The 14,761-nt window shown below is 49.0% G+C and overlaps 6 protein-coding genes across 6 annotated transcripts; 2 read left to right on the top strand and 4 right to left on the bottom strand.

The window, feature by feature from the left end:
• Nucleotides 1-128: 128 nt before the first annotated feature.
• N7462_009258 (mitochondrial 54S ribosomal protein bL34m) lies at nucleotides 129-588 on the bottom strand (the record flags this gene model as incomplete). The annotated part of the gene is made up of 2 exons (XM_057080972.1): nucleotides 129-480; nucleotides 569-588. The coding sequence occupies 2 exons, from the start codon at nucleotides 586-588 to the stop codon at nucleotides 129-131; spliced, it is 372 nt and encodes a 123-aa protein (XP_056929809.1).
• A 553-nt stretch (nucleotides 589-1,141) lies between these two features.
• On the top strand, nucleotides 1,142-1,657 carry N7462_009257 (uncharacterized protein; the record flags this gene model as incomplete). The annotated part of the gene is made up of 1 exon (XM_057080971.1): nucleotides 1,142-1,657. The coding sequence occupies one exon, from the start codon at nucleotides 1,142-1,144 to the stop codon at nucleotides 1,655-1,657; it is 516 nt and encodes a 171-aa protein (XP_056929808.1).
• Nucleotides 1,658-2,162: 505 nt separating this feature from the next.
• On the bottom strand, nucleotides 2,163-3,800 carry N7462_009256 (zinc metalloprotease; the record flags this gene model as incomplete). The annotated part of the gene is made up of 5 exons (XM_057080970.1): nucleotides 2,163-2,395; nucleotides 2,453-2,645; nucleotides 2,702-3,448; nucleotides 3,513-3,695; nucleotides 3,786-3,800. The coding sequence occupies 5 exons, from the start codon at nucleotides 3,798-3,800 to the stop codon at nucleotides 2,163-2,165; spliced, it is 1,371 nt and encodes a 456-aa protein (XP_056929807.1).
• Nucleotides 3,801-4,688: 888 nt separating this feature from the next.
• N7462_009255 (translation initiation factor eIF2 subunit gamma) lies at nucleotides 4,689-6,514 on the bottom strand (the record flags this gene model as incomplete). Its single annotated transcript, XM_057080969.1, has 6 exons — nucleotides 4,689-5,025; nucleotides 5,085-5,299; nucleotides 5,362-5,413; nucleotides 5,484-5,853; nucleotides 5,913-6,164; nucleotides 6,232-6,514. The coding sequence occupies 6 exons, from the start codon at nucleotides 6,512-6,514 to the stop codon at nucleotides 4,689-4,691; spliced, it is 1,509 nt and encodes a 502-aa protein (XP_056929806.1).
• Nucleotides 6,515-8,108: 1,594 nt separating this feature from the next.
• N7462_009254 (uncharacterized protein) lies at nucleotides 8,109-10,541 on the bottom strand (the record flags this gene model as incomplete). Its single annotated transcript, XM_057080968.1, has 4 exons — nucleotides 8,109-9,304; nucleotides 9,359-9,412; nucleotides 9,496-10,035; nucleotides 10,109-10,541. 4 exons carry the CDS (start codon nucleotides 10,539-10,541, stop codon nucleotides 8,109-8,111), a joined length of 2,223 nt encoding a protein of 740 aa, XP_056929805.1.
• Nucleotides 10,542-13,414: 2,873 nt separating this feature from the next.
• Nucleotides 13,415-14,644, top strand: N7462_009253 (uncharacterized protein; the record flags this gene model as incomplete). The annotated part of the gene is made up of 5 exons (XM_057080967.1): nucleotides 13,415-13,525; nucleotides 13,577-13,761; nucleotides 13,821-13,900; nucleotides 13,957-14,337; nucleotides 14,388-14,644. The coding sequence occupies 5 exons, from the start codon at nucleotides 13,415-13,417 to the stop codon at nucleotides 14,642-14,644; spliced, it is 1,014 nt and encodes a 337-aa protein (XP_056929804.1).
• Between the last annotated feature and the right edge of the window lie 117 nt (nucleotides 14,645-14,761).

Below are 14,761 nucleotides of genomic sequence, written 5' to 3'. Positions count from 1 at the left end.
GAAAATCTTGCTCCCCTTCTCTTCCCTAACCCGTATGCTTTGGTATTTGTATCCGCCCTAATATGGACATATCACTTTCGCGGTCTCCTGGAAGAACTAGCAGGTCGAAGGTTGAAGTTGCATTTGAATCACCAGCTCACAGCCTTCCGACCCTTCAGCCGCCGGCGGATAACTGTCAACCGTCCTTTCCTGGCGGTGTTGCGGGATAGGAAACCATGACGCCGCTTCTGGACTCGGCGCGAGGGGCGAAATGTAGAGCGCTTGACCCCCAGGGATGCAGTAGCCGAGAAAGAACGGTTCTGCTGAGGCAGCAGTGAGGGAATAGATGGGATTGTGAGGGCCGATGTCGAGGGCAAACGGGAGGAAACGGTCTGCATTGATTGGAGGCGAGTGGGCGTGGAGAGGAGAGTCGAGGAGAAAGATCTTGAGGTGAGAAAGGTGGAAGGGGTAATTGTAGCTGACGGGGTGAATTGAGAGATTCTACATCATTGGAACAACTGTTAGAAGTCTGGTTGACTTGGGATGGCTGTTTTTGCGGAGAAGAGTCGAGATTCGCGTGCTGGCATACCTGTTCATCGGGGTGCGCATGGCGGAAAAAGGAGCCCGGATAGAGGGCAGAACCCTGCAACCAGAACAAAACATGGTAAAAGACCCGAGTCGGTGACGTGGATGAGCGACTCTGGGTTTCTTGACGTTGTGATGGACGGGCTGATGGAGTCACTGGCTCGAGGCGCGGTGTTCGGAAGTCGAAAGAAAATTAAGCGCGGAGCCGCAGGCACGGACCCGACTGTACAGTGTTAGATCGCCCCATGCAATCAAGTCAGTGAGAGATACAAAAAAGAAGATACAAGGAATTAATCCAAGAGTAATATAATAACACCATTCTTGCAATCCTATTAATTGGGATCAGCAGTCTGGCATTATGCTCTGCGATTTATGAATATGATACCAAATTGGGACTAGCGCACCGAAACTTTTTTGTCGCGATGCGCCGCTTGCTACTTTCATGATTCTTGCAGAGACTCTTCTTGGCCTTGTTTTCGCCTTTCAACCCCTGGGACATCGAATAATACCCCCAATATTGTCTGGTCTATCAAACAGACTCCAATAAATTGTCAATTGAACCAGACCACCCGCCAAAATGACTACTCAAGGCCCCTCCGCCCTCCCACCCACGACTGTGCACAGCACCAAGACAATTAGCCAGTCCGCTGCGCATGAGTTCCTGGCCTCCTACTTGGAGCGCGCGAACACAGATCCCTCCTTGCAGCCAAACTCTAGCATCGGCGAGAACGGCCCTGTTTCGCGCACAACCGCTGCTGCGCCCAACCTGATCCTCCACAACCTCAAGCGCGTGCAAGCTGGTCTTGCTGGCGAGATTCTCGGCCAGGATCTGACCGTTGCAAAGCAGAACCCGAACGAGGAATACCTGGACATTGCCGCTGGATCTGCTTCAAAGACCAACCAGAATGAGGAGGGTGACGAACAAGAGCAAGCCGATCTCGAAATGAAGGATGCTGAGATGGAGGCCGAGGCTTTCTCCGAACAAGAGAAGGATCAAACTACCATTGATAAGGAGGAGCGCAAGCGCAAGAAGAAGGAAAGGCGTCAAGCAGAGAAAAAAGCTAAGGCCAAGAAGGATGTTGGTTCGGATTGATCACTTTTTCCTGGATATCTTTGAGCTTATGGGCGTTGCTGCATTGGGTCGGAGTTCCATTTCTTTATTCACCCTTTTTTGGTCGGGAAGTTTCCTATCAATGGATATTCTCTGGTCTGGACATATGAACGCATGCAAATCATGTCTAGGAAAAGTATGGTTTGTTGTAAAGTTAGATGGTTCGGTCATATTCCAAAGGGCCTATCCAAACACATGCAAAATTCGAGTACTTTGCTCTTTTCAAAAACCAATATCTATGACCCCGTCATATCACTAGCAAAGTCGCCAGGAAGATATATCGGCCTGCCAAAAAAACCCATCGTCCCCCTTTGCTATACTAAAACTCCAAATGCCCTGGGAAGACAGCTACCACATCATAATTTTGTCACACAAGACAACTCCATCGAAGATTAGATTTTTCATCATAGTATCTCGGATGCGTCCGATGGCATAAAGTATCATCAGGTAAATAAAGGAGAAAGTCCAGTCATTGCTTTGTTGAAGCTCAAAGCTCGCGGTCGGCGGCTTTGACCGGCTTCTCACTGTCCTCATTCTTGAAATCGGTAACCTTGCCGCCCTTCCAGCCCAGGGCACCAAGACGCTCGGTGAGAATCGGGTGGGAGTAGTGATAGCTGGCATACATCCAGTCGGCATCCATGGTGCTCAAGTTCTGGATCTGTAGCTTCAGGAGCGATGAGGCAAGCTCCTTCGAAAATCCAAGTCCTTGAGCGAAAGCATCTGCGAGAGATCAGTATCCATCGTGAGGTTGAATAGTGGGATAAGGAGACAACATACCAGCCTCAAACTCAAACTTGCGGCTGAGGATGTTCATCAGAAGCTTCACAACAGCATCCATGGGGGCCAGGGCGTCCGAGAACAGCAAGAAGCCGATCATGATAGGCTGCTCCTTGACGAAACCAAATGACTGGTAGAGGGACTTGTTGTTGACGAAAACGGAGAACAGAGCAAAGATATAAAACATATGGAACTAAAGGTTTGGTCAGAAATCTGGACAACTCGGAGACACTAGATGGTTGAACGTACCTGAGCAATCCCAAATAGCTTGGTTGTGTGGCTCAGGCTCCAGTGACCAAGCTCGTGGCTCAGGACAGCAACAACCTCTTGTGGTTCGCTCTTCTCGAGGAGAGTATCGTAGATGACAATGTGCTTCTTCCAGGGCAGTCCATAGAAGTAAGCGTTGCTGTGAGCGCTGCGTTTGCTGCCATCAATGACGTGCAGTTCTGAGAGCGGGAATTTAAGCTTCTGGGCAAGATTCTCAACGCCAGTCTTGATTTCACCAGGCTCCAGGGGAGACAGCTTGTTGAACAAGGGCAAAATCACAATAGGGTAAATAGTGATGGCAAACACCTGGACGAAGACACCAAAGAGCCAAAGGTAATAGAAGAAGGAGTTACCAGTCTTTTGAACGATCTTCAGAACAGCACTGATGATCGGGGTTCCCAGGACTATACCCAGCATCTGACCCTTAAGCATATCTGTCACCCAGAGCTTGACCGTTTGCTTGTTGAACCCGAACTTCTCTTCGAGGACAAACGTGTTGTAGTAAGAGACCGGAAGCGAAAGAATAGTGCTGAGAATGTTGAAACCGAATATGAACAGGAGTGTCTGCGAGATTTCGCCTTGGAATCGATCAGGGAAGTACCGCGTCAGGACGAGGCCCGCGACGCCCCAAAGCTTGGGAAGGACATCGCCGTAAATGAAAGCAAGATTCTGAATTTGACCATAGAGACCGGAAACGAAGCCAAACTTAGCCTTAGCGCGACCATATGCCTAGATTGAGATTTCTTTCATGAGCGTCTGTACACGTTTCTGGACTTATCCCGCGGTGTCATACCTGGCTTTGATCAAAGACCTTCTGAGTAACCTCTCCTGCGAGAACCTTAGGAGGCTTTGTCTGCTGCAGGACTTTATACTGGCGAAGAGACAAGAGACCCTCAAGGACGAACTGGCCCAGAGAGAATCCTACGAGCACGTTCTTCCATGGGAAGAGCGGCCGGTCCAGAAGGCGCGCGAGTTGCTAAATGGTCGCGTATCAGCAAAGGTATCGAAAAGAAAACTATAATTTAGTTTTCACAAATAAAAGTAGTATCAAGGTAGGCTAACTCACCTCAAGAATCCACATGTTGCAGATTCGCGACAGTGTCAAGGGAGAGAGTTCCTCGAAGCGCCGAAGAAGCTACCTTGTTATTGCGGGTTGGTTGCCTTAGTCATACTACACGGGGCCCGGCTCTTAATGACGATCAATGCAGGAACAAAAGGAACCCAATCTAAGAAAATTGGCAAGATCACCTAGCTCAACTGTTTATGAGATTGGTTGCATTTGGTAAATTGTGATCCATGAATAAAGATGCGAAGAACTTTCGTTTTCATAGCGCTACCTTGCCTCTGCTACACTTTTCCGGGGACCGCAAGACCTATATATCTCGATACATAAGACTTGACTATGCAGACGCAATAAAAAAATGAACAAGGAAAAAGAAGCCTCTTCAATACAACTCCCTAGAACACACAAAAGAAAAAGAAGTACACCTCTTCTTCGTCAACGTGACTCATATCCTGCCCCTGTCACCTTGCTGGCCAACCCTATGGGCACTCCGCTTTAAAGCCAGTTGAGATGGCCGCAGGTGTGCTTTATGCGGAGGGTTGGAGCACGGTGACAGGTAAGAGGACTTTGGAAAAACACTCTTCTCTATTCAGCCGGGGGAATCTGTAAATGTCATGCCTTCACTTTTCCGACTCGTGACCGTAAAACTTTTCTGCGATGATGAACCGCGGAGCGTGAGCCTGAGCGGGAGTGATCAGAGGGCCGTACATGAAGAATACCGAGTGATTCGATTGATTCATCCCAATAAAATACAACCCTTCTTCAAGCTTCTCGCTCAGGACTGAACATCTGTGAAGATGCACTCCTAGTGCGAAATGGGCTCAACAGTGTTACCACTAGGAATCATATCAATTAGTAATCCATAAACTTCGAAATGTGAACCGAACGTGATGACTTGGTGGTGACTTACGCGACAATGTTGGCCCAACCGATCAGACGCCAATGCTTATCGATTCTTCGGGAGATGGCAATCTTTTCTCCAATCTCTGTACAGGCGGGGCTGGTCAGGCTGAGCTTAGCAGCATCGGCCTTCACGCCCAGAACCTTGGCACCGGTGGCAGTTGAGCCGATATTCACCATGAGAACCTCGTTCTTAGCCAGCTTGGCAACCTTAGCCTGCTTTCCATCGGCAGTCTTGACACCCAGAAGACGGCGGAGCAGGAAGTAGTTGACCTCAATTTCAGTATAGATGGCAGGAAGCTGGCCACGGTGACCAAGAACGAAGCCGACCAGACGATCAGCACTATGAATTAAGTTAGCAAAACAGAACACAGACTTTGGGATATCGGACATCATAATTACCGGCACAGGGTGGGATCGATGCGGGTTCCAACACCGATAAGGCCACCAGGGGTTGCGAATCGCAAAGAGTTGTGTTCGGCGAAGAGGGTCTCGATACGGGAGAAAATGGGGCGGCACTGGATCTTTCCATGCTCGTCCTTTGTGACCAGGCCGGGACGGATCTCAATCTCATCCTCCAGTCGCAAGACACCGGTCAAAATGGAACCACCAGCAACCTATATGAGTAATTGATTAATCGTGATTCAAGTATATAGACCAATGGCGAAAGAATACTTACACCACCCTTAAGCTCATCGATCTCGGCACCGGGCTTGTTGACGTCGAAGGATCTGCATCGAAAAAACAATATTAGCACTCTATATCCCCAAAGACCAAAAATAAGAGGCGAGGAGCAATTACCGGATAGTCATCATCTTCGGGCTCGCGGTGTAGTCACGAAGGGGAACGGGGATGGACGAAACGAGGTACTCATTGACAGCATCGATGTTGTACTTAAGCTGGGCGGAGATCGGGATAATAGGCGAGTTGTCGGCAACAGTACCACGGATGAACTTGAGAATGGACTGGTAATGCTGCAGAGCAGCGTCCTCACGCATCAAATCCACCTTGTTCTGCAGAATGATGATATGGCTGAGCTTCATGATCTCGATAGCAGCCAAATGCTCGGAGGTCTGGGGCTGAGGGCAGGTTTCGTTTCCGGCGATCAGGAGAAGAGCAGCGTCCATGACGGCGGCACCCGAAAGCATAGTGCTCATGAGAATATCGTGACCTATAGCAAGTCAATTAGAGTCCGGCCCATCTCGTTTGTCGCTTAAGTGAAATTCATACCGGGGCAGTCGACGAAGGACACATGGCGAAGCAGGCGGTATGTTCCCTCACATCCATCACGCTCACAAGGCGGATCAATCTCCTTCTCACTCTTATAGCTCTTGTAGCAGGTAGGCCGGGGGCAAGCGGGGTTATCGCACTTGTAGATCTTGGCATTGGCGTAACCGAGCTTGATGGTAATGTTTCGCTCTAACTCGTTCTTGAAGCGGACGGTCTGGACTTCGGAAATGGCCTTGACAACAGTGGATTTTCCTAAACGAGATTTGTCACTCAGCATTGAGCTTATTTCAACCTTGAGCCTCCAAACAATATCACATACCGTGAGCGACGTGGCCGATTGTGCCGATATTCTGGGTGGCTTGACGGGCGATAATTTCGGGTGACAAAGGGCTCAGAGTTGAGAGATCAAGAGTCGCTGGGTCGGGTTGCTCAGGCAGCCAAGGACGCGCAGGCTGAATAGGCGCAGAGTCGGTCTTCTTCATAGCAGACTTGAGGGGCTTCGCGTCAAGAGGCTCCTGGTCCTCGAAATCCTGGGCTTGGTTGGCATCGAGGTTGGGACTCCCGGGAAGGGACTCGTCGGAGAAGTCGCCGTTGGTGGCCATATTGGAAATTCTCAGATCGCACTGGCAGCAACAACCTTTCCCTTCAAGGTCGAGGGTAGTAAACGGGAGAGAAGGTGTTGGTGGTGGAGGATGGAGAGTTGAAGGTCGGGTGAAAATTGCTGGTGGGCGGCGATATGATAATGGAAGAATGTAATAGTGGGGGGTTTTGTGCAGTGGAGAGTGGCCGGGCGGTGTCCAGGTTGGCTACGCTACCAAGTCTATGGGCCACAGCGAAGCATGATCCAAACCAAAATTTCCCCATGAGCTCTATTCAATAGTTGTATCACAAATCGCTCGTTGGATATTATCATTCTGCGCAATTTTGAATGAAAAAAAAGGTATACCAAAGGCCAGCCGAAGAAACTTCAAGAGAAGAAAAGAGGATAGTCCCGACAGGGACCAACCAATATGACTTGGAGGCAAATGCTACAACAGGGACCCTTTTTCATGAAAAAGCTAACTCAAAATCGAAACATAGAGAAGGAAGAAAAAATTATTAACATGGATGCTCAGCAGATATATATCCATCCATCTATCTATCTATATTTCAGTCTCTAAATGTTTGCTCTTCACAGAAGAGCAGGAAAGGTTACTCCGGGGGATGTAATCCCAATGACTCAGCCGAGTTTGTTCCCGCTCGAATTATTGGTCATGTGATTCATGGTGCCTGAAGGATCGGGCCTCATATCGCGCAGTCTGTTTTGGCCAAGACGCTAAGCATAATGATACTAAGAATTGTTAGAACCATGACTCTCGTCACCTGTTACCCTATCTTCATTTCAGTCTTGCCTTCAACATGGGGTTTGAGGACATATTTGTTGTTTTTTTTAAACCTATTTCAACTTGATCATCTGCTTACTCGTGGAGGGATATCAAATTAATCTCAGAGTACTTTGACATGCAGCTAATATATTTTCAGAACTAGCGCTTCCACTAAGGAAATATACATAATAGAAGTCCGCAATATCATTGTTTGGCTGGCTAGCACTGTTGCCCTTCGAGATCCTTTTCCAACAAGCTCTGAAGCTCCTCGAATCCCTGGAGAATATTGATAAAGATGATGTCGGATGGTATTTATGTACAATTTTCAGGATTCAGCTCTACTTGAATATAAGTTCTCGTATTGTCAGTAGATGTTCGATAGCTTGCATCATATCAAAGGGGGAAGCAATTCGGAGCTATCCTTGATCCGACAGTAATTTTGAAGGGAATAAACGTCATACCACCACTACTAAGATGCATTCGAAATTATGATAGTGATGATATGTTCATGAGTACGAATCGCGGTCGTTAATATCAGACAGAAAGGAGCGACAAGACATACAGAACCTGACGCCATGTTTCCTGCGGCTTGTATGCCTGTGTTTCCTTAGTACAGACCGGAAGAAAAGATAAAGCCAAAAGCTAAAACGTAACCGTTCACAAAGATGAAAATATTAGTCCTAAAGTAGAAGCTAACTGATATCCCATGCCGTCCGTGCACAGAAGGAAAATCACATCAGACCCCATGAACACCTTTCAGGGCCATTTAGAAAGCACAAATATGGTCATAACAAAATAGGAAATGAAAAGGAAAGAAAGAATGGAGCCCATTTCACTCCTCCATTGCATCGTCTGCCCCCTCGCGGCGGCCGACAGCGCCTTCAGGAACAGGTGAAGAGCTCTCATGTCGTGCATAGCCATTGGGGCCGTCGTAGGTTGAGGAATTTTCATCGCCATCTACATCACCATCCTCATCGCCAGATTCGTCTGAGGAGTCACCCTCCACATCTCCGACTCGCGGCGCGATATCTTCTTCACCGGATGCCTCACCCAGCAGTTCTCGGTCAATATCGTCGAGTTCGCCCTCGATCTCTTCATCACCAGCGGCGTTCTCGGGGTCCCAGGTTGGAGTACCAACAGAGGATGCCCCGGTACCTTCAATCCCAGGCGGGCGGCTGCGGCCACCCTTTGGACGAGAAGCAGTCTTCTTGGCGGCTCCCGGGGTAGAAGTTGGACCAGTGGACTTGCGCTTCGCAGCAGCACTGCGTACCACGCGGGGGCGAGCCCGACTATTGGCTGCTCGAACGTCTGCTTCGAGGGCGGCCTTGGCCCTCTGTCGTTCCTCACGTTCCTTCTGGCGATCTTTCTTGGGTCCATTGGCATCCTCATAGTCCCAGCGATCAAGTCGGCGAGCTGCCTTTCGCACAACAGAGAGGAAAAAGCTTGCACACTCGCCGTAGTCATCTTCCTCTTCGGGATTGGGAAGCAGGCCAGCTTTGCCAAACGACTTATCTTCGTCCTCTGTGTCATATCCATCAGGCAGGTTCTGGAGCAGGCGACCAGATCGGACGAGAGGAATCTCTTCTTCGCGCTTCTTGCGAAGCACCCGGTAGGCATTATTCTTGCGTTTGGCAAGCAGATATTCAACACGTTGGCGGCGGTTCTGCTCAACAGCAATTTGGTGTTGTGTCAGGGGCCGGGGACGACGGCCAGGCGCTTGAGAAAGGGATGGCTCAGGAATGAAACGATTCAACACAGGATGATTGGAACCCGGTGGAGCAGGCGAAGCATCAGGAGTATGATCCATTTTGGTCTTGAGGATGAGTCGTTGCTGGCCCACAGCACGATTGAGAGAGGATTCACGCTTAACCTGCTTGTTGCGTGGACGTGAAGAACCCGGGGTGAGATCATCATCGTCGTCGTCTAGACTGCGTTTGGCAGATGGATGGAGAGGCGTAGACATTGCAGACCCACGACCTCCTAGGCCGGAATAGTCACCGGCAAAGGAATCGTCATCTAGGCCGTAGTCTGCACACAACTGTTAGACATAAAAAGGGAGGAACAAGCATGGACAACACATACCTTTCTTTGAACGCTTGGGAACTCGAGGAAGCGGTTCATCTTCTTCTAGGATACCTGGATAGAAGGAGTGGGTGTTAGTAAAAGTCGCATCCTAAATCTTGCACCAAAAATGTCCACACCGCATGGGGAAAACTAACGTTTGCGTTCCAATCGCTTTGACTCTCCGTAATCCAATTCTTCCTGTGTATCTATATTCTCCTCGTTCGCCTGCTCCTCTGTCAGGCTTTCAAATGCCGGAACCTTCAATGGCAAGCCATCGGTCCCTTCGCCTTCAAGGCCCGGTCCAAATGGATTCTTCAGCGCGGATTCGCGGGTGAAATCACTCTCCAGGTACCACCACATCAACCACAGAAATGCCCTTGCCCGAGTTTTACTGCTTAGTGTTGACCTCATGACCAGGTCAAAGAAGTCCCGCGGAGGGAAGAAGTGCATCTCAGACACCTTTGGTGCATATTGCGCCAAAACGAAGATCAAATTCACCGGATTTGTTCGAGGAATTGCTTGGCGCTTGATCTTGTCTAAGGTATTCGGCTGATCGACATCCTCGGAGGCACCTTTCAAGATGGATTTCAGACGTGGAGCGTCCTGTAGCTGTTTATAAGCATTCGAGTCCTGGTGGGCTTGGAGAGAAGGGATTGAGTGGTAGGTTCGTAACTGAGCACGCATTTCGGGGAAGACTATGCAACGCAGGCGCTGAAATTAGTAGGTGACCAGACCAGCACTAATGACATCTTCACGCGCGACACTTACAGTTGAGAGTTGTGTTCATGCGACCGAAATTGACCAGCAGACAGACCATTGCCATACTAATAGCCGCGGGTTTGTCATTCTGCAATTTATCCTTTAAGATCTTGCTCGTTTTGCTACTCCGTGCCATGGCGTCAATGTAGATATCGGCAAAGTCCATATTCTTTTGTCCATCGGGGTATCGCGTGAAAACGGCAGTCTTGTCCTCGAAGACAAGCTTAAGGAACTGGTACTGAATATCCTTCCGCCATAGGGGGATGCCATCCTCCTTCTTGAGATGTCGGATTTTGTTACCCGAATACACAGAGCCAATAGTGCCATTCGCCTGTCGCCTCGTTCCAACCGTTGCGCTTGCGGTTGCGCCGTGGGACTGCTCGTCCGCCGCCTCGGACGCAGCGAAGGATTCGTCCATTGGAGTATGATCGACTTCAGTCATCAGGGGTGATGGTTCAGGTTGCGATCAGGGGGGTCGATGCTCGCGGCGTGCGAAAGCCCCAAGGGTCCAGAAATCGAGGGATCTGGGGCGGTGATGTCGGCCTCCTTTGGAGGCGCGAGCACTATCGAAAGGGACAAGGACAACAAAGGATATAGGAGTAAAAAGAGGGTGGCGAAGGAAAGAAGGTCGTAAAGAGGAGGGGTGATGGGAAGTCTGCCAAGGGGAGGGAGCGGAAGGGAGAGGGTGTGCCGGATCAACGTAAGGTTTGCGGCCTCTAAACGCCCAGCCGTGATTATCTACCCGCTTTGGGGCTCCGCGTAACGTGGCTCGGCGTGTTCGCTACGCGACCCCCAGACCTTGCACGCAGCGACCTTTTTTTTTTTTATCTTGACATTTTTTTGTTCGGTTTGATTTTACACATATCAATATTATTTACCTACATCCCAATAGTAATATAGCTTCAATTCAGCCATAACTCTTCGAAATCTACGCTAGTCTAGGTATCGATCATAGTGGCGGTAATACACAGCCGTCAGGTTGCCAAAAGGCCATTGCCAGCTCCAATGGACTTACAGGGGTGTTCTATGAATGTAAAATACGTTGGTTTTCTATTCCCAAAATGATTATATTAACTCAAAAGTATGGTCCTTCCTAAGTGTAAAGTGACCTTGAGTCTCGTTTCTGCTGCATATTCAAAAGACCCCCCTTCCCTCCTTGAATACTAGCTATGCCCTCTTCTCAACTTTCACCGGTTTGTCTCAGGCATAAATGTGTATAGTATACTCAATTGGTATGATTCATTCACTTAAACAGGCCATAATTCTTTCGGCTAGGATTTTGGTCGAGGTAAAAAGCGCTGTAGATCAGTTCGCAAACGAGACCACTTATTCGAATTCGATTTTCTTGGACTTTGTTCGACTAAATTCTTCTTGCATCGAGTTTGAAGAATGAAAACATTGACCATGAGCCATTTTTGTTAGAGATGGCTGAAGAACAAATCGCAAGATACCTCAGTACGGAGGAGGAACTCAATAACAATGACAGGTTCAAAGACTGACACCATTTTCTGGAAAGATCCCAGCGAGTAATGCGTATGCAACCACATATACATAGATTACATAATTTGGGCTTCTGAGCAATAGGGCTAAAAAAGAAATACAGCAAATCAATCAGTAGCCACAAAGAGCTGCCAAAGAATGACTCGCTAATGCTTTGTTGCTACATCAGCGACATCTAGTCTCAGATGAATGCTATGACCGCTCCTCTTTGTGCTTGTTGACCGCATCTTGGCTTTCAATAGCATGGCAACTGTCGAAGATTGCCTCCCGAAGACTTATGTGGCTTCTTTCCCCTTCAAAAACAGTGTGCAGGCCTCTTCACAGTGGACCACATCATTACCGATCAGAAGCTGCTGCTCATTCAGAAGTAGAGTCAAGAAATGTATGTGTTCGTGTGAGTTGTGGGGGAAGAGCACAAATGGCGGCCATAGTAATTGACAATATCTAAGAATTTCGCCAGCTCCTTCACCAGCCCGTCTTTAATCTTTATCAGTTCTTCCCTGTCAAGCGATGTGATGGTTTCGAAACCTTGCTATATATCTTGATGAATTGATGGTAGATATCAATATGTTCAAGGTGCACAGTATTCATCATCGGCATTAATATGCTGTATCGGGTCTCCAGCACATCTCTCGGGGGAATATAGCCACGGATCGGCTCATTCACACTGGAAAGCTTTGCTGGACACGGCGAATATTGCCCACCCGTGATCATACAGCCGCTAGCTAACGATCTTATTTGGCTTTAACTTCCAAACCAGCAAAATGGTCGACATTTTCAAAAGCGACAAGATAACGACGAGCAGAATGTGAGCCGCGAAGGCGAATTTGCTCCAGGCTTGGATATTACTTTTCATCAAGTCGGTCCTGATGCGTTCTCAGTCTATGGTCAACGGCCTTCTACAAGACAACACAATTGAACAGTAGCAAGAACCAAAGCGGTTGAGATGGGAGTATTGACAACGGTCCCTCGTTGCTTGAGATAATTTGCCGAGCCGCACTTAACGAGCACAAAGATCATGGCCCTAATCGGAAGGGACACCGAGGCCAAGGAGATGATAGTGCGGCGATTATCGCTTGACAGGGCCTGGAAGGTTCATTTGGTCAGCCATCTTGGTAGTTAAATTTCTTTCCATTGAAAATCACGATTCTTACTGTTTCTTCGAGCCCGACCCTACTCACTAGAAGGGAACAGAGGTGGCTATTGGTTTTGAATGATAGCACGCATCCCTTCCGTTGCAAGGATGCGAATCCTGGTAGTATAGTGTATCGGCTAAATCGAACATCGTGATGATTTGAGACCAGGTGGGCCCGAGGTTTTTCGATGGCATTGTCCGTATGGCCCAGAACAGACCCAAAATTGCGGGGGCGGGGAATCGACGACAGATTAAAAAGACCGCGTCGACTAGCTACTAGGGAAGACTAACTCTTTTACTTGGCAATAGCTATCAGTAACCAACGACAAAGCGCGGAAGCCGGGCTCGTGCCACTAAATTTGCTACGCAGCAGTCCGCTGCTCGCCAGAGAGTCCAGATCCAGCACTAAATAGCACCGGTCTTGTTACTAGAACGCGAACGACAAGGGTTTGCGCCGAAGCGAACAGAATTGTTTCGACGCGGTGCAACAACTCGCATTCGAAGTGTCGTCTATTCGTTTCGCACTCATGGCGCCATCAAGATCCCTGTCGACCACCTGTCTACAGAAATAAAGAGGCACAGATGGCATCGAGTACTTCTTGCCGTCTTCAGACCGACTGGTCTGCTTTCTGTAAATATCCCCCCACCCCCCATTTTTCCGGCTTTGGTTGTGTTTCAATATGCAGGAAGAGATGGAAATCAAGAGTGGGAGCGCTGGGCGTTCAGGGCCAGGAGGGAGTGGGAATGGTGTCTATTCGAGCGTCACATTCCGCCAGAAACAAGAACTGGAGGTAAATATTTAGGCGATTAATTGACCTGGGCAGACTCTAATAGTTTAACAGAGATATCTAAGCTTCTTCTCTTCGATGGCATTTTCCGCTTGCCTGCTTGCCACATGGGAATCTGCTGGTGGCAGTTTGCTCTCGGGGCTGTATAACGGCGGCCCTGCAGCGATTGTTTATGGAATTATCTTAAGTACCGTGGGTAATTTGGCTATTGCATGCTCTTTAGCCAAGCTTGCCTCTCTGTATGTGCAACGTGCACAAACGACTGCAATTTGATAGTGCTAACACCGACCTTGACAAGACACCCAACTGCCGGTGCTCAATATCATTGGAGCTATTATCTTGCACCTCGTGGTCGTCGATTCATTAGTTTCTTCCAGGGTAGATACATGCCCCGCAACTTTCCTTCGTTTATAGTCGCACGCTAAACATTTCAGGTTGGGTCACTGTCTTCTCCTGGTCCGCTCTCGTCTGCATCGCGCCATACTTCATCGGAACCCAAATTCAAGGCATGGTTGTGCTGGCACACCCTGAATATGAGCTTGTGAGGTGGCGGGGTACGCTACTCATGTGGGCAGTTGCAATCGTCCCGATCATTATCAATATATTTGCGCGTCGCATCATGGGAGGTATCGAGGTTGCTGCGGGCATCAAGCATGTCGTTTTCCTACCCGTCACCATCGCAGTCTTCGTTATCCTTGCCCCTCGAAACCCCGACTCGTTTGTCTGGGATAACTTTGTCGGTGGCCTGAGTGGCTGGAAGGATTCCGGAGTGGTATTCTCCGTCGGTCTTATTGGTGTCATTACTCCGCTGGCTGGTACGTCTCTCCATTATCATAATATTCAGCAATCTAAGCCATGTCCACAGGCGTCGACGGTGTAATTCACATGGCCGAAGAAGTCAAGAACGCCCAAGTTGTCGTCCCCCGCTCCATGATCTACGGTACCCTGATCAACGGAATCCTCGCATTCTGCTATCTGATAGCGGTCCTCTACTGCATGGGCGACTACACCGAAGCTGTCACCAGCGCAACGGGCTATTCCATCATCACAATCGCCTTCCAAGCAACCGGATCCAAAGCAGCCACCTGCGTTCTAATGGCAATGGGAATGCTCCCCGGCTGAGTAGCCCTTTTCAACGGTCTCGCCTCCGTTACACGTCTGACCTGGGCTTTCGCTCGAGACAACGGACTCCCCTTCTCCAACTTCTTTGCCTTCATCGACCCAACCTATAAGATCCCC

Source organism: Penicillium macrosclerotiorum (assembly GCF_028827735.1).
Source record: "Penicillium macrosclerotiorum strain IBT 26536 chromosome Unknown utg000009l_segment0_segment0, whole genome shotgun sequence".
NCBI lineage: Eukaryota > Fungi > Ascomycota > Eurotiomycetes > Eurotiales > Aspergillaceae > Penicillium > Penicillium macrosclerotiorum.
Note: the sequence above shows the minus strand (reverse complement) of the source record. Positions and strands in the feature narration are given on the sequence as shown.